Here is a 27,454-nt window from a genome sequence, read left to right on the forward strand (position 1 = left end):
GACAGGACTAACCAATGTTTTCTTGTTAAATATATATATATTTCACGATTATGTCTTACTTTCTTGACATTCTCATGAGGGCGTCCTTTTAATGGGAGCAATATATTCACACATAGATACATTTCCCGAAAAGACAAAGTCATTGACCAATTAAAATCTACGTCGTGTCAGGAAATTTTGCGTGTGGTCAGAGTCACAAGTCGGCTTTGTATATTGTGACGTCAGAATAAACCTTTTCTTTTTCTTTTTGAACAAAACAATACGCATGTTTATCAAGTACCGGACCATCGTGTGTTGGTTACACGTAACTTTGACATTCAGTCTTTGCAGTATTTCAACTCTCTGACTATTTAACAAAGAAAACTTTGTGTATTGTGTTCTTTAGAAAACATAAAGACCAATGCATAACCCGAAGAATAAGACTGTCACAGTTACCTCAGTATCAGCATTTCCTAAGGATCATCAAGCTAACTCGTATCATTTATTCAAGGAGCAATGCCGATCCCGTATTTCATAAAATTATATAACATACATCTATGTATCTTATACCTTATTGTCTTAAATATTATGTCTTACGTGATATTATAACACATTTTCAATAAGTTTATGAAATACATTGGATCACCATTGCTACTTGATTAAATGTTAAGTTGACTTGCCATAGCCGGAGTGCAGAACTTAAGGTCTATTAGGTCTCCGACCTGAAAACATTAGAAACAAAAACATTATATAGAGCTAATCGACGTATTGCCTGGAAAATCAAACTTTTTTCTAATAGATTCCCTTTAAACTGGTGGGTTCGAACACAGTGGTGTGCAGATGGTAAAAAATGGTCATTGGGATTAAAAAGAAAATCTCTGGTCGACAAGAAACAGGTAAATAACTTCCTGATATGATGCATTTGACAGGTTTCGCTAAAAAAGTAAGGACGGGTGAATTGCTTAACGTGTACAGATTTGAAGTTAGAGTACTGTTAAGGAAAAACTCTCTGAAAGTCTCATCAAAGTGTAGAAAAAAATGCTTGTCCTTTCTTCACAGAAGTTTACAAACAAATGCCAAAAGTCTTCCAATTTGCACTGAAATGTAACAAGAAGAAATATCTTTGTACTTTATTTCTTGGTAAAATTGAATGATTTATGTGATGTGCAAACATTTGCAATTTACTTCACTAATTAACGAAATATTTATCATAATCATATAATACATTAAAAATTAATTTAAAAGAACTGCTTCAATTTGCCAATATTTCAAACTATCAAACTATAATTGTATAGGTTTTGCATCCCTTTGCAAATATCGAATACATCTTAATCCATACCTGAGAAATTCTTGGGCGATTCATAATTACGAGAAAATTTGGCTCCAGTTTAAAGTAACATTTGCTTTTTATATCATAAATATCGATCAAGTTTCCTCAAAACCAGATCATATTTCAAAAAAATATATACGGACTCAGTATATCACAGCGCAGCATGATACTTAGTTATGCACATATTTTGTTCCTCTTCAAACTTACTCACATTCGTTTTATAATGTACAGGTTTCATCAAAAGAAAATGAGCTTGTAGAAAGCAAAGTGTAGACGGTATAAAATAACAAGGTTGCCAATATCCTTTTTTCACTTATTAATTTGAAAAAAAAGATAAAGAGATTTGGAAATGTACATGTTCATGACGGATTCACAGACAGACCGGAAAATAAGGCGACTCAAATACCGCAGCGGAGGTCAGCAAGTGTATTGTCGGCATCCAGTTTCTGTTGTTGCTCCCGGAAGAAGGTTTATTACTTATTTTCATGTTTCATTTTGTGGAAGCGACGAGAAAAAGGGGAATTTGGCCAAAATATTATATTTCTACAAATGAACCAATATTAAATTAAATGAGAAAAGTCTTGGAGGTTGTTCACAAAACAACGTTGTCAGTTAGTGTCCTAGCTTAAAAATTCAAATAATTCTGGACACTTCCGGCATTAACTCTGTCACTGAGTGAGATTCTATATTACAAGCACACTGAAATGACACAACTACATACTGCAGGAGGATGAGAGGAGGAGAATATTTACCACTAGGTTGTAATTTACAAAATTATTTTTTCTCTCTCATTCTCAAAAAGCCTAATGTATTTTGTCTAAGCCACAGGATGACCTGATAGTTAAAAAATCTTTCGTACAAGTTCACATTAATGGTTATCTGACATGTCGGTGCTATTTCATATTGCCATGTACATACATACATTTTTTTTTATTGCATTCCGAGATACATGTCACGATCGTGGAGCCATGATTATGATATAAGAAACGTTCCCCAAAATAAATAAATCAAATGAAATTAATACATTATATATTGCCACCTTCCCTACCATACCCCTAGCAATTTTCTATTTATTTAATCTCTGTATTGGCCCCTGTATCCGGCACGTCGTTCATGTCTTTTAATTCAAGTCAGTCCCTGCCTCCATAGAGACTTTTTTTTTTTTTAAATCTGATTGAATTGTGAAAATAGCCGTGATTATTAAAGAGTTGATACATTTGTTAGTTTTTTTCCTAAAGATATGAATGCCATCATGTTTATTCATATACTGCGACGGGTACAGCCACAATGCATGTACATCAATGTAGCTACATGTACCGCTACCGGTACGTACCTCCTTAAGGCTTTACTGAAAACTTCGTTCAGTGTTCACATTTTATCATAATGTTTTGTTTTATAGTCTCACATTTTCGTAAACAAACATCGTCAACCACAAAATATAAGATAATGGGTTTGAAACGCTCTGACTAGTTACTGCACTTGGTTAGAGGTAGCTGGTCCGAATAAATTGCACGAGCAGCACGCACAGTATGAGCACTCTTTGTTGTCGAAGGTACGAAAGCTCCATATGAATGAAAGTTTCATCCGAGAGCTAGTTGTCCAGAAGACGTCACTGTAGAAGAGGATATGGTTTAATTAAGGTTTCTGACGATGTTTTTGATCCTACTGTAAGTATTAAAACAGCACACAACGGTATATAAATTAACGCACACCTGTTTGCCTCGCCGTAATAGTTCATTGTAGACTCGCTTAGCTGCCATATGCATGCAAGCTTACGAGTTACGTTACAGTGCTACGCTAGGTGTAGAACATATACACCCTTCCAAATACGACTGAAACTGATATATTTGTCATAAATTAGATGTGTAATCATTCATATCTGTCAAATATAATTATAATGAATGGTTTGGACAATATTTGGAATTTTATTATCAAAGTTAAGGCCGTCCTGTTCAATTCTTGATGTAAGGGAGATAATTCTAACTTCTTTACCTCGAATGACCCCAATACAACGTTTAGGTGACAAATGAACACGAATTTAATATTTCAGGTCAGACTTTTCGACTATTCGACGCAAATGAATGATTGATGCGATATTTACACTTGTCCCAACAACTGACATGATTCACAGCTTGTACTATGTCTACAAATCGGAAAATCCTTGAAAGAGTTAAGGGGGTGAGGTGCCCTCAGTCCAGCTATCATTTGAGGCATTTTCATAATTTGTTTAAAACCAGTGGTGGCGATCCAGAGCCTGTTACGCTAATAAAAAATGAAAAAGAAATTGCCTCAAATGGTTTGATATACAAGCATAAGCTTATCTAATACATGTTCAGAACAAGCGAGGACACATTTTGGTACATGTAATATCTATATTGGAGGTTACTACATTGATACAGTGTAAATAAAAATCATCCCAGGGCTTAGGATGCTTCTTACAGCTGCAAAGACATGAATATTACCTGTACTATTAAAAAATATTGATTAAATTAATTCCTATTTATTAAAACAATATTAAATATGAAACAAAAACTAAAAACAAATAATGTTTTTCCAATAACAAAAGAATTAAATATAAAATTGTTTTTTACTTGAAAAACATGAGAAAAGCCATTTATTGAATTTGGTCATTTCTGGAACAAAGAAATGTCCATACAAATAATTTGATATATATTGGGTGAAATTCTCCATAGCAGATTAGCCAACCGACTCTTTATTTTTTATAAATAGAACATCAACTTTTATTTAAGTATATGAGCAATTACTTATCATACAAGTACTTCAGTATTATATAGCAGAGGAATGTTGTTTATGTATTTCATTAAGATTTCTTATGTAGAGTCATTAATTACTTCCATGTGTCTATAACTTCTTCCTATACTCAGGCAATAACAATAATGACTGCTTCTTGAACAATAATTACATCATTTATGACATTACCGTGTTTATTCCCCAACGCCCCCTTCGTAGTGTTCCGACACTACCTGATAGTGATATGAAAACATGAATAAGTAAATAAGCTAAGGTCACAAATATTAGTGTGTTAAATCATATTGTTATAAATATCGTCTACAGTATGAAGTTATTGAAATGGAAGCTACAGAATTGCATGTGACCGTTAAGTACAAATTATAATAAAAATTTGAGCCAAGATTCATTCAACTGTAAATCATACATTTGACTTATGTGATACATTTTTTGACTTCTTGATTTCTTGCAGAGATGGAATGTGACACTGATAAGTCAAGCAGTAGACACTGACCAGAGATATTTCCCATAATCCTGTGAATGATAATGCCAACTTGGCCAACTCTGTCGGTATGGAGGATACTTTGATGGCAACAGGTAGCACCGTCTCCACGGAGTCCGATCTGAAAATGGAGTATTCATCAGACACAAACAACGATAGTGAAGATGAAAACAGTGATGTAGAAATAACATTTGGACCGTGGCCACCCTTTCCATCAAAACAGGACACAGAAATTCCTGATGACCAAATGCAAGCAAACCTTGACTCGAGAGACTCAAGTCAATTGTCAGAGCAATGTGAGGAAGAAGAAGATTTTCACATGGAGTCGGACAGTAGCGAGGTTTCCTTCGATGAACATTCAGACATAGAATCTGAAGAAAACTACACAAAAACTGATGACATCACCAGTCAAAATGTGCAGGCTGACAAAACAGAAGTGGTGGATGTCATTGGACCATCTGAGTTGGCCGATTCTGATTTAAACCCAGAAAACACTATTGAGAAAACAAGCTTAGAAAACACAGAATTCATTGAAGGCAATGAAAGCAGAATTCCTACAGACTCTGAAGCTGAAGCAAATAATGATACACATCCTGCTAGTGATGCCGAAAGTACTGACATCACAGATATGAATGAACAGACTACAAACATGACTAGTCTCCCAACAGAATGTGATGATGTCATCAGTAATTGTGTTCCTTCTGACAGTGGGACGAGTCTGTACACAAACGACTCTTTAAGCTCTGATGTCATCAATACACAACCTCAAATAGAACCAGATATCGTGATAAAAGAGGAACCAAAGATGGATGGTTACCCTGACTCCAGCCCATCTGAGATTGCAAAAGATGACAACCTCTTTGTCTCCACAGAACATGGCAAAATGTTTATGCGAACCGTGGAAGAAGAACATTCGGACAACGAAGGAAAGGAATTTGAAGAGACTGAGATTGATAGTTCTAGGCTTAAATCAGACAGATTTAAGAAAAAGACTGCTAAACCTGTCCCTGTATATGTTGTAAAGAAAACCAAAGTCTCAGAACAGGAGGCAGGTAAGCTGATATAGCTTCAGGTGATCAAAACAAATTATGTTAATCAAGCCGACATATTTGTTCATATGTACACTTAATTCACCTCTGATAATGAGTTGCATCATCCTTGACACTCCAGAGGTTACTCTCACTTACGCTCTCTGCACCGCTGGAATATGTCATAGCAACAATGAAGGCTCAGTGTACTTGTGGATGAGACAAGATGACTAGTTTTATCCTTTGATGTTCATCACAAAGTACAACTTACTGGCTTTGAAATCGGGCGTCGCTCCTTTGTAATCTTCAAAGGACAGGCCTAGTGATTGGTCAGGTTTTTTACCCGAGACAAATCAAATAGCTTACTGCATGCCTTCAATTTTGCTTTGATATATTTCAGGGGTGTAGAGAGCGAATGGGTGTGTAACCCCTGGATATCGAGGATGGAGTTACATATGTAATAATAATAATAATTTGTTGTTCTTATATACCGCTTTATCACAACCTAGTTGGTAGGTCGTCTCAAAGCGGTTCACAAATTATTATCCTTGGTTATAGGGCATTTGCAACCAGCCAATATCTTTATCAACTACTTGGGTAGCATACAGCCAGTACAGCTATTTCGGCATATTGCTCAGACAAACAACACAGTGCCGTGCCGTGACACAAACCTGCAACCCTTCGGTCACGCGCCTGGTGTCCTACCACTAGACTACTGTATTGATATGTTCATGATAAACATTGTTTCATTCTGTCTTCCTTCAGGTATTAATTTATATCCTAAAAAAACAATATTATACTGCAATGAAAAGATAACGAAACAATTCATATACATATATTTACTACAAGATCATCCCCAAGATATATTATACACTGAACATTTCGAACAAATATTGAGGGAAGATAGAATTTCAAACACAACATTAATATATTTGGTTTTTGATTTTGTATTGTGAATTAATTGTATTTCTGATTATTTTATCTATAGATGACCACAATAATGATGAGTTTATGCCTGGAAGAATTCTTGGCCAAGATATAAGTCCAGGAACAAAATCGATAGCAATATTGGAAAAAGTGACAAAGGAATCAACAGAGCATGACGAGAGTCAGTTGGATACACAAGTTCTGTTACCAAGAACTAAAACAGGAAAATTCAAGAAAAGGTCAAGAAAACTCATCAACAGTTCTCAAAAGAAAACTAAAGTTCTGGAGCAGGTGACAAGGAAACGCAAAGTGATCTCCCCTGCTTTGAGCTCTTCTCCTGTGTCTGGTGATAACACGATGCCTGAAAATCAGGTTGGTTCATATTAATAAAAACGTCAGAAAACAAATTAAACTTAGATTGACCACATTGTGAATTATGATATATATATAATACAACACTAAAAGACCAAAGCATACAAACTTTAGCTAGAAAATATTAGAAAGGAAAAACTGAACAGAGCTAGGGCAAAATAGACAAAGGAGGAAATATCAGTAATTGTTTGGTATTAAATCATTGGGTCCAGGTGGCAATAGGGCAATTTTCAAATGTTTTTAGCACATTAGTATACATTTATAATCATGGATTTAGTAAAATTGGTATTGATTATAGATGAAAATCTGAGCAATTCTATGATGAACTGTTGTTACATATTGTTTGTGTAAAAGCATTCCACAATGGAGCTTCTTATCCACAATGGAGCTTCTTATCCACAATGGAGCTTCTTATCCACAATGGAGCTTCTTATCCACAATGGAGCTTCTTATCCACAATGGAGCTTCTTATCCACAATGGAGCTTCTTATCTACAATGGAGCTTCTTATCCACAATGGAGCTTCTTATCTTTGTGATTATTTTATGTTGAGAGCTTAAAACATTAGGTGGCCCCAGATTCTCTTGATCTATCGGGTAATAGTTTTGGTACTTCCAGGTTTTGCACTGAAAAATTAATTCATCTCCAGATAGTTTGTAACAAGTAATATTGAATTAAAACGTGTACTTTTATTATATATTTTACTGGCAACTTTACACCAAGCAGGAGTTGGGGATTATAGGAGGATGTATGGGTACATATATTAGGGTGCACTATCTTCCAGTTAAATTTTATTTATAAAAAGACAAAGGCTTGTTTCAAGCAGGCTGGATTACATAATGTAGAAATTTAGGCTTACTACAACTACTTAAAAAGATCATTTTTTTGTATTGACAGGGTCAAGGTGCTGTTATTGTATAGACAAGGTCAAGGTGCTTTTATCGTATAGACAAGGTCAAGGTGCTCTTATTCTATAGACAAGGTCAAGGTGCTTTTATTGTATAGACAAGGTCAAGGTGCTTTTATTGTATAGACAAGGTCAAGGTGCTTTTATTGTATAGACAAGGTCAAGGTGCTTTTATTGTATAGACAAGGTCAAGGTGCTTTTATTGTATAGACAAGGTCAAGGTGCTTTTATTGTATAGACAAGGTCAAGGTGCTTTTATTGTATAGACAAGGTCAAGGTGCTTTTATTGTATAGACAAGGTCAAGGTGCTTTTATTGTATCGACAGGGTCAAGGTGCTTTTATTGTATAGACAAGGTCAAGGTGCTTTTATTGTATAGACAAGGTCAAGGTGCTTACAAAGGATAGTTATATTTGAAAAGTGTATGACATTTTACAACATGAATGTGTCTTACTCCTGTGATTTTACCTCCTTGAAACAATTTAAACTGTGCTTTTTTTTCAGGTATCGTACAATTTAAGAGCCAGACCAGAACACAAGGAAGTGGGGAGCCTTACAAACGACAACAGTCAGCTGGATCTCTCCCTGGTGAAGACTGAGCCTGAGGATTACTCTGAACACAATCTAGCTAATACAGCTACAGATGCTGGACTTCATGAGACCGATACTACTTCATGGATAAAAAAAGAACCTCTCACTAATGATGAAGGACATGCAAACGCCATGGAAACAAATATGCCAGTTCCCGTAAAACTCATCAGAAATGAGGTTGTCAATAACTTCACACCAGATTTTACCATTAGGAATCGCTTTATGACAGGAGAAACTTTGAGCCAACGGGAGGCTAGTACATCAAAGTTGCCAAAAACACCTGCATCTATAATGGTAGGTGGGCGTCCTGTTACTCTACAGAGTGGTCAGAAGATATGGTACGCTTTACCAAAAGGAGACCACTCCACCATTCAAAGTGTAGGCGGCAGTAATCAAGTTGTAAAGGTTATAAAGCTGAACAATATAAACAATGCACCCAATGTTGTACCCTTGGCAGGTAATCTGAAGCTTTTTCGGCTTCAGAAGACACCAATTATGTCATCCTGTGAAGGTAAAGAAATTCCTCTGTCATCTGTCCTCAACCATAAAAATGTGACATTCACCAGTGAAACTGCAGAAAATGATGAGGAGGACCAGGAAAAGAAAAATCTCGTGCTCAAGAAAATTGATGGTATAATTAAGAAAAATCTCGAGCTGATGAAAACAAATCAGCTCCCAATGAAAAAGAAAGGTTTTAATCTCAAACTCAACCTATCGTCTGACAAGAATCAAGTGATGCAGCCTCAATGGTCTGAAGAAGTTGATGAGGACACTGGAAAAACTACAATGGTGCTGATGCCCAATGTAGCTCAAGAAAAGAAAATTCAAAAAGCACCTAACAGAGTAATCTACAGGTTTGATGACAGATCGAAACGTAGTAAAAAGACTAGAAAAGAAACAGATCTTTCCTCTACCCAGAACCCTGCTACATCGTCATCAACAGCTTACAATTTCATTGCCTCCTCAAACCCAGTCCCCCTGTCATCATTAGTAAAAGTCACCAAGACACCAGTCAGAAAGAAACCAGCTATGTGTGATGGTTTTACTCAGACAAAAAAAGATAATCCATCTATGAAAAAAATGGTGTCTGGAAAAGCTGTGATGGTGAAAGATTCTTCCATTCAGACGGACACTTCATTGGCGAATGTTGAAACAGCTGGGGAAGATGTGTCTCAGGAGACTCCAGCAAACAGTTCTGGTGCTACTTCAACAAGCCTGACAGGACAGGTGTCGACAAACTCAGAGGATACAGACCTTGTAATGGATGTAGAAGATGTTGATTCCATAAATCTGGAGACACAGCCACCTCTGGATCCACTTACTGTGCCAAGACCCATGTGGAAATGGACTGGCCGACGGACTTCATCCATTGGGGTAAACACAGGGGAAACTTCCCAGGATGACGATAAATCCATGAACCCTGTGGACCACCAATATGCATTTGCGCCGTCCAAAGAGAAGCAAAGGCGCCGATCAAACATGGCATCAGTTACTGAAATAGTGAAGCATAGAAAACAGGGGTTGACGCTACAAAAAATGAAGAAATCAATAAGACGTCGGACATTTCTTAAAAACAAAGAATGGGAATATGACTGTAATGTAGCCATGTTAAAGCAGAAATCAGAAGACCGGAAGAAGTCCAGTGGTGACGATTCTGAGTGGGTGAAAAAAGACATATCAATAGAAAACACTGATTTGTCTGTTGATGTGGCAGCTGAACAAATCAAGCATGAAGAAAAGGAAGCTCCAATGAATGATGGCTCAGTGGGGAAAGTGTTGGATAGGAGAGAAGATGGCAAGGTGGAAGCAGCTGATGCTGATTTGTCAGGAAACGCCAAGCTTGCTGTTGCAGAACTTGTCACTCGTAGCAGTTCCCGTCTCAGTTCTCGTATCAAGTTCCGTCAAAGCCATGCTCTCGAAAATTCAGACCTGACGAGTTACTTTGAGCGTTGCCAGATGAAGCTGGGAGATGTAGAGGATATAGGAGATTTGGAAAGCACGTCTTACATCACCGACTCCAGTGATGAGGATTGGCAACAGGTCAGTTTTACTATGAAGATATGCTAGTTCACAGGGCTCATTACTTCTTGTCCCAGCTTCCCAAATATTCTTAGCTGAGAGGTATGTTTTATACTGGCAAAGTCCTTTTATATTGGCATAGTCCTTTTATATTTTACATCTGTTAAAATTTCAAACTGAGAAAAACACCTTGGTTCAGGCAGAGGATGTTTTGTGAAGCCTGGGTTAAGATTTGGTGGTCTCAGACTCTCTCACATACAACACCCAAGTTTAATTAAAAAATTTCATATTGCACAAAGTTCAGAGTTATTAGACACACTTGCCTAATTTACATATCAGAGTGGATTTTGTGAAATAATACAAACGTTTACCCTAACGAAAAGCTACAACCATATATTGCTTATTGTGTTTTATAATAATTATCTTTGAGAGTTAATGTTAGCTAAGAACTACAGGTCTTTTAGACCTATGGTGACATTATGTTGCTTACAGAATGGAATCATAGTAAGGAAGGAAAAGCTGATTATAATATCACTGATTTTACATTGAAACATTACAGTCAGGGAACCGATGAACTCGTAATTGATCAGGGTTTGACTGAAGGGATACAAGATTTATTCCATCAATATGTTTGAGCCAATATAGGATTACAAAAGTTAGGGTGCTAACAGAAACTGCGAGAAGATTTAGGAGGATGGTTAGACTAGCGAGGTGTTACTTGTCATTTTATAACTGCTCCTATATTTGGGGGGTGTTTTTATAGACAGGTACATTTATTATCAGATGGGATATGGTATTGCTTCACATAATCCTTATTGATTTTATTTGTTTAAGATTATGCACATTGTTAATTGATGATATTGCACATGTCATACTTACCTCAGCCACTTTATTCCAATATTGCAAATAATGTGTACCCGGTATTTTGATTTGTTTCCTATTTTAAATTTTATATGTACTAAAACCTTAACCAGATTTTTTTTAAAAAGTAGGATATATCAATTTGTTTGATTTTCAGCATCAACAATTGGAGACAGAATTTTGTTTTATAAAAGTATTAATTTGTTGTGGTTAATGACAAAAGAGTTTTCTTTTGACAAATATACGTATGTGTAAGTGTATATGATAATGTACCTTGAAAAGTCACATGTATCATGTATGGCAGTCTAGGAATTAGACGTTTCTGTCTGTTAAGTGGTGTTTCAGATAATGCTATTTTTGTGATTATGCGATACTACATGGACATATTTTTATTATGTGCAATGGCTTATTTTGTTAATCTCTGTTTTAGGAAAAAAGATCATTAACGAAAAAGAAAAAAAAGGTTTTCTATTAGAACAATGAAACTCGTTAAATTTATTTTTGCAAAGGGAGATAACTTCTGCATTTTATTCATGAGCATATAAAAACATTTTAACATTTCGATTGGTCATTTGATTTTTTTTCTCAGAATATTGTTGTTGAAAAACTACTCAGATGTTATTTTCTTCACAAACAGTGCAAACTAGTTTTGATGAACTGTTTATAGGATATAATGTATTTATATATCTGGAACAAAACTGAAATAAGCAAATTCAGTTCTGAAGTATTAAAACTTGCCCTTGTTGGACCAAAAAATTATAAGGATAATTATAGGATAGGTATAACATAAGCGGTCCAACGTTACTATGATAATCTGAATTACATGTATATAGGTTACATTTCAGTATCTGTTGATATTTATCATTGACAGAGGTCATAGAAATAGCTCCGTAATAAGAGGGATAAAGTTACAAATTTAATTATAAAGTAAATGTACAGATATTATCAAATTAATTCTTTGATTATTTTCAAGCTCTTATGTGTTGCGGTTCATTTTTTGACATTTAACATTCTAAAATTATGAAGAAGAGGACGTTGCTGCGTGTGTGGTAATTAGGTAAGTACACAGTGTGATTCTAGGTACGTGTACGTTGTGTGTCGTGGTGGGCCTGATTCTGTATACTGTACTTTACTGTCAATAAGCCCATGTCCAGTATTAAGCCCACCCCCTTGTTAGCTATAAACTCAGGTGACACAGAGGAGGCCTCATCTTATGAGGCGTTTTTGTATTGAGTTGAATTTCTTGAAAAAAACCACCACATACATGGGTTATTTTTTCACTAGTCGATTACCTGGGGCTTTACAATAAGGAAAACATTGGTCAGGCTAGTATTTTCAAATTCTGTTCCATTCCTGCATCACTCCATGGTGTTATTTTTATATGCCATGCAACAAAGATGGAGTAGAAGGGGAGTGAATCCTAGTTAAGAATAATATTTGTCTATCATTTGTCTGTTACGATATACAATTTTGTTCAGACTACTTCTTAATTACTAAATTGATTTTAATGAAAATTGGCACGATCTTCATCTAATAAATGTTTGCATGTGACACCTTCCACTTGCTTTTTAATCGAGTTATGGCACTTAATTTAATTAACTAATTAACTATCAAAACAGTCTATTTCTTGAAGATATTCCATAGCATAGATCGGTTAAAGTTCAATTTTAACTATTACAACTTATCCAATGAATAAAAATCACAATTATCTTACTATGAATGAACATCCTCCTTCCTAGTAATTGTGTCAATTGATTGTAATCAAATAATTACTGTGTTAATGTGCTCCCTATTCAAGCAATAGATAAAAGAGGAAGGTTCAAGGCATTGTAGACAGCAATAATTAGGGTATATGGTTGATGTTGGGTGTATCAGTCTATGCATAACGGTAATTCTAGTCTTTATATTATCATGTAACACTACAGAAATAGCTAGAAGTGTAACTCTAAACTGTCTATACACAGTTGCGCTTGTGAAGCCACTCAGTGTCTCTGAAGCACTGCTGGTAGTACACCTATTGTTTATCTAGAAATTATGTATGCAGTTAAAACATGATTGTATTGTAGGATGTCTTGATTAACAAGCAATTTACATTGACAAAAACTTTCCAACTTCCATCTTTGGTGCTTGTTGCTCCTTATGAATCCACTCTGCAGAAAGGCTTAAGCTTCGCCTCTCACGACAGTTTAACTTGTTTAAATAAAATAATTGTCATTGTTGGAGAGTATGTAAGCTTATAATGATGCCCACAATATCCTTGGAATCGATATACAGAAAGTGTCATTCCTAACGCAGTTTTGGACATCATTATCAAAGGTGCCTGTATGAAAAAAATCAGAATTCATCATTTGAAGAAATGAGGAACTGCTCAGTTATCATTTTGAATATTCAAATGTTAGTAAGTCTGAATCTGAGAAATATATCTTTTATACTATATTCATTTCTGCTAAATGTAGCATAAGCAATATCTAGTCATGAATTTGTAATCAGAAAATAAAACAAAATCCATTTGATTCTGAAAATTTAAAGACCAATTAATAAACAGTTATAGATTAGCTGAGCTAATCTGAGTGCAGTCTTGCTTCATAAAGGTCACAGTAGGAAACGTAGTGTACATTGATTGCAGTTTCCATTTGTTCATTAAGACCACCTGCTTATAAAGGCTCATTCTAAATATCATTTATTCGTAATTTATTGTACACAAACATATTATTAGTAACTTATAATTGCTGTTAATCAATTATGAATCAATTTTGTATATTAAATTATTAGATAGAAAAATTCACAATGATTACAGCAAATTATTGTTTCTCTTTATTATAGATGATCAGTGGATTGCCTCCCTTTGGCGATGTAGTCAATGTACCAGATACTCTCACACCCACAAATCAGTGTGTGACTGATGGCAGGGATCAAAGCATGTGTGGAATATCAGGGGTGAAGGAGGATGTTTGTGTACTATGTGTACTGAAGGAGGAGGGTATGGAGTTGTACCTGATGTGTAAACGTGACTCTGACCTACGGGAGGAGGGGATCAGGGTCTATCTGATGTGTACAGATGACATAGACTTCGACAGATATACAGAAGTTGTGTGGCTAAAGAGTCAAGACCAGGATGAGGGCAATGCAAGCAGTGAGGGAGATATTGTACTTGAAATCCAAGATGATGATGAGGATTTTCATGAAAATGGGGATGAAAACAATTTAGTGGAAAACATGACTTTTGATAGAGATTCTTACAGAAATCAATCATATTCAAGTCATGATAAGTCGGTCAAGGTCAGTTCATTGCCTCCATTTCATTTGACCTCAACAGAGCCAAATCATTCCTTGAAGGTCAAGACCCTGTCAGCTCTGTCACTGAAACCTGTGGATAGGTCACCAGGGATTGAAATCTCACCTTTACTGGGGTCACTAGAGGTCAAGGACATGGACGAGTCACTTTCAGTTACATCATCAAGTAACAAAATTGGTCTATTTACAAGACCAGGGAAGGTCAGAGAAAAGTCAGATACATCGAGACAACAAGAGGAGAAAGGAAAATCACAAATGTTAACTTTACAAGAACATGTCAAAGAAAGGTCACAAACAGCAAGGCAACAACAGGTTGAAAAATTGTCACAGATGGCAATACAACAAGAAGACAAAGAAAGATCACAAAATTGGCCACAAGAGGTCAAAGTAAGCTCATCAGCATCAAGACCACAGAAAGACCAAGAACGATTGCAAACAGCAGTACAAAAAGAGGGGAGAGAAGGCTCGCCAACGTTAAGATCGCTAAAGGTAGGAGAATGGTCATTAACACACAGAATACAGGAAGCCAAGGAAACGTGTTGTAATTCCTCATCAACACTAACCTCACTCCAGAGTTTAGGAACAACAAACATGATAGGGAAGATGACCGAGTCTGATGAGGTGAACAAAGTATCATCCTTGGGGTCGGGGTCTAAAGTGGTGTGGACACACCAGGCCTCTGACACCAAAGAGGATCTTGTTGTAGAGATGCAGGAAACAGATCTAAATAACAATGAATGTACACAGTGTGATTCCCCTGAGTTATTCATCGTGGACACGGAGTATGAATATACTAGTGCGGAGGATTATCTTTGTTTGGAACCGCTGGACTTAACCATCGAACCATCAAAAGTCAGTAATTCTGTCACAGGGAATGATTCAAATGCAAATTACTTGCCATCTGCATGGAACAATTCTTGCAATAATAGAAACCTTGAAGCTGAGATGAAGCTTGATGCGCAAGAAAGTTCTGTTGTGGGTTGTAGCCGCCAGGGGAATCATAAAATTCTCTCCAGGCCAACTGTCGACTCGTCCCTCATTTGTTCTGTACTGGGAAGTCATAGGGATAGTAACACAAGGAATGTAGACATAGTTGGAGAAAATTTTAACAATCCTTGTTGCCATTTTCTGAAGCAGGGCCATAACAATGTGCGTATCGGTGACGAAAGAGATTTCTGCAGATCTTGTCCTGGAAACATGGAAATTGATGAAAATGCAAACCAAATTGGTGTTGATCCACATAACAATAAGGCATATTTGAGTAAGACTGGTGTCTGTCATCAGATCAACATTACTGGTTCCTGTGCCACTTTACAGCAGAAAAATGATAGTACATACCAGCATACAACACACACTAGGCCACAGAGTGGCAACAGCAGCCATGATGCAACCGCCAGGTCAGTGGGTCCCTTTTTCCAGCAGGAGGGAGGTGTCTGTTGGCAGAATAATCAATCCCGATCTCGAGCACAGCCTAGGATTACCAGACAGCAAGAAAAGGAGGCTGAAATACTAAACCCCTACCTAGGGAATGAAATTCAGGATAGCTTTAAATCAGATGGAGACAGAGGTTGGGTAAATTCCGACTTAAGCCACTACAAAATAGACATCGATATACCAGACAGGAAAAAGGGTTGGCTGTATACACACACTGGGAATGAAAGCCAGGAGATGAGCAGAATGCCCGGTGCAAACCCACAAAAATTGCAAGACCTCTACAATGCCAGCATTGATAGACACATAGAACCGGATGTTCATGAGAGGATGTTGATGCACATGATGTATACTCCACAGACAGTCGGAGCTGGTAACAGTGGTGAACTGTACTTAAAACAGAGTGAGTCCAGTGGTCAGGCTGACCATCCTATGGACTCAGTGGAAGTAACACGTCCTAGGCCCACTGGTATCACTGTCAATCAGAGTGATAATAATGTACCTTTGGATTTGTCTTGTAATCATACAATCTTGAGGGACAATCTTGAAATTGACAATGGAATGATAAATGTCAGAAAATTTGACCCCAGTTTTACTATGGCACCAGGTGTTCTAAGAAATCTGCGTCTACCTGACAATATACCAGAACTATTGCGACAACGTGCCTTGCCAAAGCCTGACTGCATCGCCTACACACCACAGTATAGGAGTCTGTCACGAGGAGAGACACATCCTACAGCTACAGGAGTTACGGTAAATACCAATTACCAACCTGTGCCTGATGTAGTTCCAAGAGATTTTACTAACAATACTGCATACACCAATCACTGGCCCACATCTCCTGGATCAGCGCAGCTTCCAGATTGCGTGTCTGACTCAATTGTGCACAATAAAACACATGTTAGAAGAGGTGGCATCGGCAAAAATCCTTCAAGGAAGCAAAAGTCAAAGACCAAGAAAGATTATGCAGTTCTGAGCCAGATGCTTAGGAGCTGTGATGAATTTGAACTTAATGAGGTACCTGCAACTGACAATTGTCATCTGCCATCTGTAAGATCTGGCACTTCCTGTACTAGTGTCCATGTACATCCACTAGTACAGACTTACCCTGCTATGCCTCATAGACATTTTATGCCTGGTAGATCAGGAACAGTCTCATATCAACAGCCTCCTAATGCGTCAGCAGTGCCTCATTATCAACCGAATCCTAATGCGTCAGTAGTGCCTCATTATCAACAGCCTCCTAATGCGTCGGTAGTGCCTCATTGTCAACAGCCATTTTATTTTGATAATCTCCTGAGGAAGAAACAGCCAGGATTTTCAGATCAACAAGTATCTGTGTCTACACATGAGAAGGAGCTGTTCAGACCCTATATGGCACCGTTTGGCAGAAATCTGGAGAGGACGTATCGAACACTGAATACTGGATTTCAGAATTCATATTCAAACGCAGCTAGCCTACCTGGGAATGTGAAGTTTCCAGAAGGAAGGGTGGGAAATTCTGATGGAATGTTCTGCACAGAAAAGAAACAATTCCTTCATAATGGAAATCCAGATCCTTGGTCAACATTCCAAGTAAATAAAGCAGTATATCCTCAATATGGAGTTGCAGGAAATATAGAACATTGTAAAACTCCTGAGGATGGAAATTCACAGCCTGTAGCACCTGCTAACTGGAGGCAGTCCTGGTTCAAAGATAATGAAGCAAATATCTTGAGGTACCAGCATGATTTCAACCAAACTTGGCTTTGTGGAAATCACATAGCAGAGTCAGAACAGGACTGCAATGGAAACCCAGCTGCTATTATCCAGCTTGGTATACCTGGTGTTGCAATGTCAAAAACAGATAAAAAGTCTAGAATTTCACAAACAACTAGAATTGCTGGTTTGACTGACGGTAGAAAGGAGAACAGGGGTCACCATGGGAGTCTGGAAATGTCTGGTAAAGGATGGTCAAATCAAGGATACACAGAAAAACCACCCCTTGAACAGAAAAATGTTGTGAAATTTGTTGACAGAAGTCTCGCACTTGCTCAGGGACTGACCATCGGACAGTCAGTGAACCAACCGACTGACCACAGGAATATGGACTGTGATAGTGTGAGTATATTTCATACAAAATATATCAAATATCATAATTCTCATATGGTGATATAGGCTTGTTTGTGTCAATATCTATGTTAAAATGTCTTTCCAATTTTAAAGTACGAAGCTCCTAAATAAAGGCTTAAAAATGGAGAACTTCCTTTGTCCTGAAGTCAATTTGACCATTTGAAAATTTAAAACCAGAAAATTTATCGGCTGAAACTATGTAATATACAGTCATTTTAATATTCTGATATTTAATTAGTGAGAAAATGGCTTTTGAATTTAAAAATCATTATAAAAGCTATGTAAGTTGTGTAAGAGATGAATCTTATATCCTACAGTACTGCTGTAAGTGTTGGTCGCGGGGGAAGTGTCGCAGCTGTGTGTGTAGTAAGATCGGCTGTCACAACTGTCGGAACCCATCTTGCTGCTTTAAGGAAACAGTAAGTACATTGACTCTGATGAACGACGTGATGAAGCCGATTTCAAGGTCATACAATACTCTAGGACACTGTTAGATGTGTATATAACTGTAACTCACAACCCATCCATTAAAGGTTTCTCATTGTATCTGTCATAATAATCTCCTCATCCCTTACAAGTTTACCTTATCCTTTATTCTAGTCTGAGAGTCCCATCACATAATATTTCCATGTCATATCATGTATCAGCCAAACACTGCTTTGCTTTGGTTGAGCTTATAATAAAAAGAAACTCAAAAGTTGTTCCCATTTCATCTTTATTTTGGGAAACTTTTTAAAGCCTGTTAAATAAAAATCATGATGGACATAGATTTAAATTCCTAAATTAAAGAATCTTTTTCTGTTGAAGTCTTTTATTTTGTGAAGATGTTAATCTTAACTGATCCTACTGTGTAAATGTATTACAATGAGAGTGTATTTAATGACTTTTGTATGCCATTATCTTTTCAGAGTCCCAGCCATAAAAATGTCAGAAGGCAACGCAAGAACTCTGTGAAGTCCAGAAGAACTAGTGAACAACACAAGGGACAAGTTTGCAGTAGTGAACTGAATGCTGGATTTGTCAGCAAGACTTGCAGACTAACAAATGCTGCAAAACGAACCAGCACTGCTACAGGAGCCAGCAATGTTACATCAACCAGCACTGCTACATCAACCAGCACTGCTACACCAACCAGCACTGCTACATTCACCAGCACTGCTATACCAACAAGCACGGCTACACCAACCAGCACTGCTACACCAATCAGCACTGCTACACCATCTAGCACTGCTACACCAACCAGCACTGCTACACCATCCAGCACTGCTACACCAACCAGCACTGCTACATCAAACAGCCATGCCACCCAAGCCTGTATCAATGCTGATTATAGAAGAGTCTTAGTGCAAGCATATACTGTACAGGGAGAAGACATAAAAACAAGTTTTAGCAGAATTGTTGAACAAGGATCAAAGACGAATTACATGCCAGAGCCTGTGGCGAAAACAAAACTTTTACAAGGATCAAACAGGAGACATGGACCAGATCATATAGCAGAGATGTTCGTTGTACAGGAATTGAGGGAGAAGTGTGAGCCAGGTCCTCAGATAGAAGAAAGCAAGATGATGTGGTCACAGCAGAACTCAAACATGAGGAGACCAGTACAATTGATACCAGATGAGTCCAGTCTTTTGATTGCAGTCAACAAGGATTCTTTCAGTGTTCATGATGAACAGGACATTGAGAAAGTTCATGGACAAGAAAGTCGAGCAAGTGCTGCAACTTTTGAACATTCAGAACATAAAGAAATTGTTGGAACATTTTCTGGCCAGAAACAATCAGCATGTATGATTGATTCTGCAAGTGGCAGTGTTATAACACAGCACAACATGACTACCAGCGGGGGAATGAGCGAGAGTTACAAAATAGCCAAAGGTGATTCTGATGTATTCAATAAGAATGAGAAAGGAAAGAAAGGGAAGGAAAAGAAAAACAGACGGACTGAGAGAATGGAGGTTGGATCCTGTCAAAATCTAAAAGAACAAAATCTAGACAAAAACAATAAAGCGAAAGGTAACCAAAGAAAGAGTAAGAAAAAGACTTCTGATACTGGCAAATCGGAGGACCAAGTCCCAGAGTTGATGACTGCAAGAATGCCAAGATCCCTGAGTGATGCGCTGGAACAAAAAGCATTAACGAAATTGGTGGATGAAAATAACAATTTAAACACTCTGAAAAGCAGTAGCATTGGTGAAGGCATTGATTTAAATAATAATGATTTATGTCGTCCAAATTCTGCTGAAATGCTGATATGTTCCAAACAACAGACTGGTCTGGCAAAGATAGAAGAATGGCTGATGAAAAGTCCACATAAATCCAAGAGAAAAAAGGCAAAGAGTAAAAAAGAAACTGATAAAAGTGCTGAAAGTGGTGTAACATTAAAAGAACAGTGTGCAGCTGGAAACATTGGAAATGTTGCAAAAATGTGTTCCCCAGGTGACATCAAACAAGGTAGTCACACAGTATCAAAGAAAGGCAGGCCTAGGACTAAACCACTGAAACAGCAAAAGAAATTGATTCCTGAAATTCTGATAAAGCTGGAGGATCATAAGGACAAGTATGAAGTAACCCAGTTCACTTCTTTTCACAAGAAGGACAGGAACATTGAGGTTGGTTTGAAGTCCTTTGAGCGGTTTACTTGTCGTTTGTGCTGTGGTATGTACCAGTACAACACGCCAGACCGTACATCCATGGAAGACCACCTGGCCCAGCACCTGTCCGGCCGTCTCACCTGTGTAGACTGTGGACAGACATTTAGCCAGGCCATCCACGTGCAGGAGCACCGTCAGAAAACCCACAGGACAGCAAACTTCACCTGCGAACTGTGTGCCAAGCAGTTCTTTACCAGCACGACACTGAAGCGCCACCTGTGTAAAGCTCACGGACACAAACTCTTCACCTGTAAACAGTGCCCAGAGAGGTATTCATCTGTAGACGAGGTCAAGATGCATGTTTATCAAGTTCACGGAGGAGAGGCAACTAAGTGTGAAAAATGTGGAGTGATCTCTTTGAGTAGTAAGGCAGCTGCAGCTCATGCCAAGTCGAAGATGTGTATTGGACGGGAGGAGAGTAATGTCCCTTGTCCACACTGTAATCGCATTCTGTCCGTTTCCCAGATGGCACATCATGTGAAGAGGATCCATTTACGTGTGCACACATACAAGTGTGACCAGTGTCCATATACCACCCTTGCCCGCACAGCACTCAACAATCATATGATGATGCATCAGGGTATGTGTAGACCACATCCTACATGCTATCCCTTTATATTAGTAGCAGTTCAGGTCTTGCAATTTTTGCTACTTCATAGCAGTGACCATAGGCCATGTGTTTCACAATAATACAAATATTATTGCTGTTTTATGTAAATGAGCTATGCTATGAAGCAGTATTGATATAAAAAGCAACAATATGAGTTTATGCTACCTTTGATTGAAATAGACTTATAACAAACTTTGTTGAAAATTAAATTTCTCTTGAATTTAAGTGTTGAGTTTATATATTGTACTTCATTTGTGACATTTGATTTTTCTAGGTGTACATCCATTCCGGTGTGAGTTGTGTCCCTTTTCCTGTGTGAAGTCGTACCAGTTATCATCACACATGCGAACCCACACAGGTGATAAGCCATATCGCTGTGACCAGTGCAGTTATGCTGCAGCCTGGAATGTCCAGCTCAAGGACCACATGCGGGCCCATGTGTCACCACAGAGCATCCTGTGTGAGGAATGTGGTATCCTGTTCAAGGATGATCGCTGCCTCAACCTCCACAACAAAAAGGTCCATAAATACAAACCGGAGGTCAAGGTCACTAAACATGGAAAGGTCAAGGACCAGTGCACAAGAAAGGGAAGGCTGAGCAAGATGAAGGCTGTAAAAGACACCGCAACATCTAAACCGGATTCTCTCAACGCATCCATGGAAAGTGGGCGTTAACTGATGGAAAGTGGTGTTGAGATTGGAGATGAGGAGATTGTCATTATGTTTGTTTAATTTTGTCATATGCATTTTTTGAGCATAATCTAATTTGTTTATGTGCTGAATCATGAGAAATGAAAAGAAGCTTACATGTAATTACAATTTAGTTTGATTATAATGTTGTATGCCAGATGTTCACTATTAAGTTTCTTGTGTTTATGGATGTTGATCCAAAATTTGAAAGTAATGATGGAGCTATTTAAGGAAAAAAAAAATCCTCCGTGATGAACTATTACTCAGGTGTTGTTAAATTTACAGTATTTTTTCTGTGAATGCTTCATAAATATTCTGTTTAAAAATCTGAACATGTTTTTGGAAAAGCATGGAAGTTGTATATACTTGGGTTAACTTTGCCCATGTGTAACTGTCGTTGATGAAAGCATAACTGTGCTCACCATTATGGTGGTCAACATTACAGAATCTTAATACTTCCTATAGTTAGGCTATGAGAGGATAACTCCGAAAGGATAACTCCGGGAGGATAACTCCAGTTGATCGGAGCAATGGATTTAGGAATAAGCCAGTGCAGTATTATAAGGATAATATAATAACCAATATTTTTCAAGGGAGATTAACCACATGAAGAAGATGATATTGCTTCAGAGCTGCAATACAATGGTTAACATCTTATCCGTGTGGATAAATCATTGTATCCACCTCACTACATGTAAACGTTCTTGATTATTAACTTATATGACAATAACAGGAAAGAGAGTGGTGTGCTTCCACCGAGATCAAACCTCCGATCCCCGACTTCCTAGTCAGACACTCTACCACTGAGCGATACGGAAATCTATCTAGAAATCTGCCACATGACAAACACATTCAATTTAACACGGTTCAATCATTAATTCACTGAAATCAGTATAAAAGCTCTGATAAATGCTGTGCTCAGATGGGATAAGAAAATAGGAATCACATGATTGTTAACATTTATTTGAGATGATGTATTTCTATATTTACACGTAACATCCAAGGGTGAAATAATGTTGTAACCAAAAGAATCATACACATTCTAGCCATAGGATATCAGTATTTCTGTTTCTATAACAGTAGTATAATACGGTTGTATATATTACTGGTCCGTCATCAGTAATACAGGTGGGTACTACAGGTATATGCTCAATCTGTCGGTCAATCGGTACTTCCGTCCATGCAACATTCTGTCCAGGAGATATATTGTATACTATATTGTCTGGGGTATCACCTACAGATGTCAAATGTAAGCAAGTACCTGTTGGGATGGTAGAGTGTTGCATATTAAAATCAAGTCTAATGCCTTTCTTTAAAAAGTTATAGCCCTGATGTTGTTCACTGTATATCACATTGTCTGAGGCATACTTTATGAGTAATGGGTACTCTGTGGCCTACAATGATCCAATTTTGTTTGTGAGTACGGTACATGTACCTCCTAGGATGTAGACTGTCACAGACTGACATTAGGTTTCATGCTGAACTATATGCAGATACAGTGTTTGGCCCTTTTCTTCATAGTTTTAATTAAAATTACATTGTTCAGGAAATATCTCGTATATTTCAGATAGAATTACCAGATTTTGTATGTGAATATCTCCTTGTATGGTGGATTATTGTAGTGAGTGTCTGGGAAAAGATAATTTGCCTTGTCCATTTGTGGATGTTACAACATTGATATAATATAGTAGGAGTGTTCACTGCCATTTAGCATCAATGGTACCTGGTTTTGTGGAGTTGATGGCTGCTATACTTACTTTTGGTGCTTGTATTTTTTGTTAGTGCTATTTTTATGATTGATCTTTTTTTTGTCCATTTAGAAATTGCTATATTTTATATAGTCTATATACATATTTGACTTACCATAAAGTGCACTGTCAGTTTCAGAAGACCATCTTAACCTTTTTTTTCCATTTTGGATTGTCACATAGTTATGTACATGCACTTGGTAGAGTATTAAATTAATTATTTAACATTTTATTAAAATAATTGCTGATTTGGAAGTTATTAAAACCAAATTTTACTTCTATGTTGTTATTACATGTACAATTTCATTTACTATTGTTATCAAAATTATATATATTAGATTTAAATTTACATTGGTTGAAACAGAATTGCTTTATATTTTCCTTACAACCCTTCATTTACTCAAGTGTGATTATATAGAGCATCCCCTTGACAAACAGCTGGAAGTTAAATATTGCCATAGTTACCCATCTACTTACTGGTATATATAACACATTTTGTATTTGCCAAAAACAATGTCCATTGTTAGGATTCAAATTATCGCTTCTTAAATTATTGTTCTGTCACACTGTATCCACTGCATCACTGTAGTAAATTCAGTTCTTAACAGATTTTGCTTAAAATATATTAAATGAGCTGCCATTTAAGGACTCCAAGATCAAGGCCAACGTCACTAATTATTTACGGAAATTTGGCAAGTAGAAACCTTAATTAGCATGGGATCATTAGCATTTACTGACTTTTTCTCGTTTGTGGATGTAAGGTTGTAAATTTTGTTTGAGCAACCTTCCCTTGTTGACCTGACAAAGGTTTGTTAACTCAATTGAAAATAGACAAATATGGTGAAAAACAACTTCCTGTTTGTCTGGGATCTTCTCTGTAATAAGTTTAATGTTTTGGGTAGCTTGTTGATAGCAACTTCTATGTGATATAGGGTACACAAACTGTATATGACTTTGTCTATATTCTGTCATTTTTGTTTATGATCAGTCCACCATATAGCTTAGCACTTTTACATGGTTGTGAATAGAAATGAATCACAATAAATTTGATGTCATGGCATATTCTTGTGTTATGAGTTCTATTTAATTCAGTGTCATGTAACTGTTCAGTGTCATGTCACTGTGTTAATTGTCATGTCACTGTGTTAAGTGTCATGTCACTGTGTTCAGTGCCATGTAACTGTTCAGTGTCATGTCACTGTGTTAAGTGTCATGTCACTGTGTTCAGTGTCATGTCACTGTTAAGTATCATGTCACTGTGTTAAGTGTCATGTAACTGTTCAGTGGCATGTCACTGAGTTAAGTGTCATGTCACTGTGTTAAGTGTCATGTAACTGTTCAGTGTTATGTAACTGTGTTCAGTGTCATGTAACTGTTCGGTGTCATGTCACTGTGTTAAGTGTCATATCAATGTTCATTGTCATGTAATTGTGTTAATTGTCAAGTCACTGTGTTAAGTGTCATGTAACTGTTCAGTGTCATGTAACTGTTCAGTGTCATGTCACTGTGTTCAGTGTCATGTCACTGTGTTAAGTGTCATGTCACTGTTAAGTATCATGTTCACTGTGTTTAGTGTCATGTAACTGTCCAGTGGCATGTCACTGTGTTAAGTGTCATGTCACTGTGTTAAGTGTCATGTCACTGTGTTAAATGTCATGTAACTGTTCAGTGTTATGTAACTGTGTTCAGTGTCATGTAACTGTTCGGTGTCATGTCACTGTGTTAAGTGTCATATCACTTTTCATTGTCATGTAATTGTGTTAAGTGTCAAGTCACTGTGTTAAGTGTCATGTAACTCTTCAGTGTTATGTAACTGTGTTAAGTGTCATGTCACTGTGTTAAGTGTCATGTCACTGTGTTAAGTGTCATGTAACTGTTCAGTGTTATATAACTGTGTTCAGTGTCATGTAACTGTTCGGTGTCATGTCACTGTGTTAAGTGTCATGCAACTGTTCAGTGTCATGTCACTGTAAAGTGTCAGGTCACTGTGTTCAGTGCCATGTAACTGTGTTCAGTGTCATGTCACTGTGTTAAGTGTCATGTCACTGTGTTCAGTGTCATGTCACTGTGGTGTGTGTTTTGTAACTGTGTTAAATGTCATGTCACTTCACTAGTGTCATGTAACTTTAAGTGTAATTTGTTTAGTGTCATTGTTATTCTTTATTGTCAAGTAGTGTGATATGACTGTTTAATGTCTTGTTAAAGTTTAGAGTCGTGTAACTGTGTTTAGTGTCAACTGTTAAGTGTCATTTTACTCTTTTTGTCATATCTGACTGCGTTTCTTGTCACATGACTCAAGTGTCATGTGATTGTGTTTTGTGTCATGTGACTGAGTTAAATCTCATGTGACCATTTTGTGACACTGTTTTATTGGTCAATCAGCACATCACAGTTATTTTGAATGTGGGTTTGTTTGGAACAGTGATTCTGGGACAAGAAAATATTAGTAAAATTTGTTTATATTGAAAGGAATTTCAAATTATGGATATAGATTAGTTAGTTCTATTCTTTAGAATCTTGTATTGAATTTCAGCATTTGTTTTCCATTGCACAGTGTGTACTGTTGATGTATTAGGTTCATGGTTTTGTATGTGGTCTCATGTTCATGTCTTCCGTGACATAATCACTGTGCTTCGATGTAATTATGCAACATTCTTTGACCTCAACAATTAATCTTCTTTCACTGAAGGGCTTAAAAATATTAAAAAAAGCATGGTTCTATGGAACTGACTTCATTAATTTGCCTTAAAACATATTTACAATTTTGTATGATAAAATTATGATGGTATCGCTGTGATGGTGCAAGTATATATAAAACAAACTCTTTTCTGCATACAGAGATGACAGCAGTAACCACAATAGTATATAATAAATCGTCAGGTTATAAATCAGGATTCCAGATTTTCCTTGTGATCATAGTACCAACATGGTAATTGTTACTATGGTTACAATAATATTAATGTTTATGGTGGTTGTGACAACATTTCGCTTGTGACATCATTAATGTGATGTTGGTAACGTTTCACAGACAAAACTATCCAGGTCAGTTCTTGTAAATGAATATACATTGTTCATTACACAATATGATGACTGAGGACGATGGTCATTGAGGAAGGGTTTTTTGAGTATAATTACTTTGTGTGGACAATCCAAAAAAAGGTAAACTGATTTAGTTATGACCATATCTGTTGAATGGTCGTTGTGAGCTACATAGATATTAATAATATGGCATGTTCATATGTTGAACTATACATTGTCTTTTTGTATGTTTAACAGACAGTGAACCAGCATGTCAGAAGGAAGTTAAAGCAGCTTGGAAAGGACTTGAGAAACTCTGATCAATCCACCTCGGACAACGATTCCACCCTGTCTGAACCAGAAAGTGATGGCGATGACAAGACGTACAAACCAGGCCGAGAAAGACGCTACATTAAGGTGGTGGTAAATCCAAAGCTCTGGAAAAAGGAATACAGGAAAAATAAGAAGTTGTACATGGATGTAAAACTAGAGGATCACCCAGACAAGTGGGAGAGGAAGCTCTTCACTTCAACTTTACGCCAGGTCGGTATATATATATATACTGTATCACTTCAACTTCACGCCAGGTCCGTATATATATATATATATACTGTATCACTTCAACTTCACGCCAGGTC

The 27,454-nt window shown here is 37.1% G+C and overlaps 2 protein-coding genes across 2 annotated transcripts in view; both read left to right on the forward strand.

Annotated features, from left to right (window-relative positions):
* The first annotated feature begins 2,867 nt into the window (after positions 1 to 2,867).
* Positions 2,868 to 22,065, forward strand: LOC110452877. The gene is made up of 8 exons (XM_021501598.1): positions 2,868 to 2,976; positions 4,530 to 5,611; positions 6,576 to 6,886; positions 8,296 to 10,422; positions 14,086 to 18,087; positions 18,417 to 18,518; positions 19,008 to 21,330; positions 21,635 to 22,065. Exons 2-8 carry the CDS (start codon positions 4,630 to 4,632, stop codon positions 22,033 to 22,035), a joined length of 10,248 nt encoding a protein of 3,415 aa, XP_021357273.1. The 5' UTR covers positions 2,868 to 2,976; positions 4,530 to 4,629; the 3' UTR covers positions 22,036 to 22,065.
* Positions 22,066 to 26,897: 4,832 nt separating this feature from the next.
* The window catches only part of LOC110452878 (transcriptional repressor CTCF-like), a 9,566-nt gene continuing 9,009 nt past the window's right edge, over positions 26,898 to 27,454 (forward strand). The window contains exons 1-2 of the mRNA XM_021501599.1: positions 26,898 to 26,957; positions 27,075 to 27,359. Coding sequence (XP_021357274.1) covers positions 26,898 to 26,957; positions 27,075 to 27,359 — 345 coding nt within the window. The remainder of the gene's footprint in view (positions 26,958 to 27,074; positions 27,360 to 27,454) is intronic.

This window comes from Mizuhopecten yessoensis, unplaced genomic scaffold, assembly GCF_002113885.1.
Source record: "Mizuhopecten yessoensis strain PY_sf001 unplaced genomic scaffold, ASM211388v2 scaffold6967, whole genome shotgun sequence".
Classification (NCBI taxonomy): domain Eukaryota; kingdom Metazoa; phylum Mollusca; class Bivalvia; order Pectinida; family Pectinidae; genus Mizuhopecten; species Mizuhopecten yessoensis.

Bases quoted from the DNA above. Each gene is read 5' to 3' on its own strand.
- LOC110452877 (XM_021501598.1), top strand. From the start codon at position 4,630: ATGGAGGATACTTTGATGGCAACAGGTAGCACCGTCTCCACGGAGTCC. The intron at 5,612-6,575 runs GTAAGCTGATAT...TTTTATCTATAG, and splicing joins AGTCTCAGAACAGGAGGCAG to ATGACCACAATAATGATGAG. The intron at 6,887-8,295 runs GTTGGTTCATAT...CTTTTTTTTCAG, and splicing joins ACACGATGCCTGAAAATCAG to GTATCGTACAATTTAAGAGC.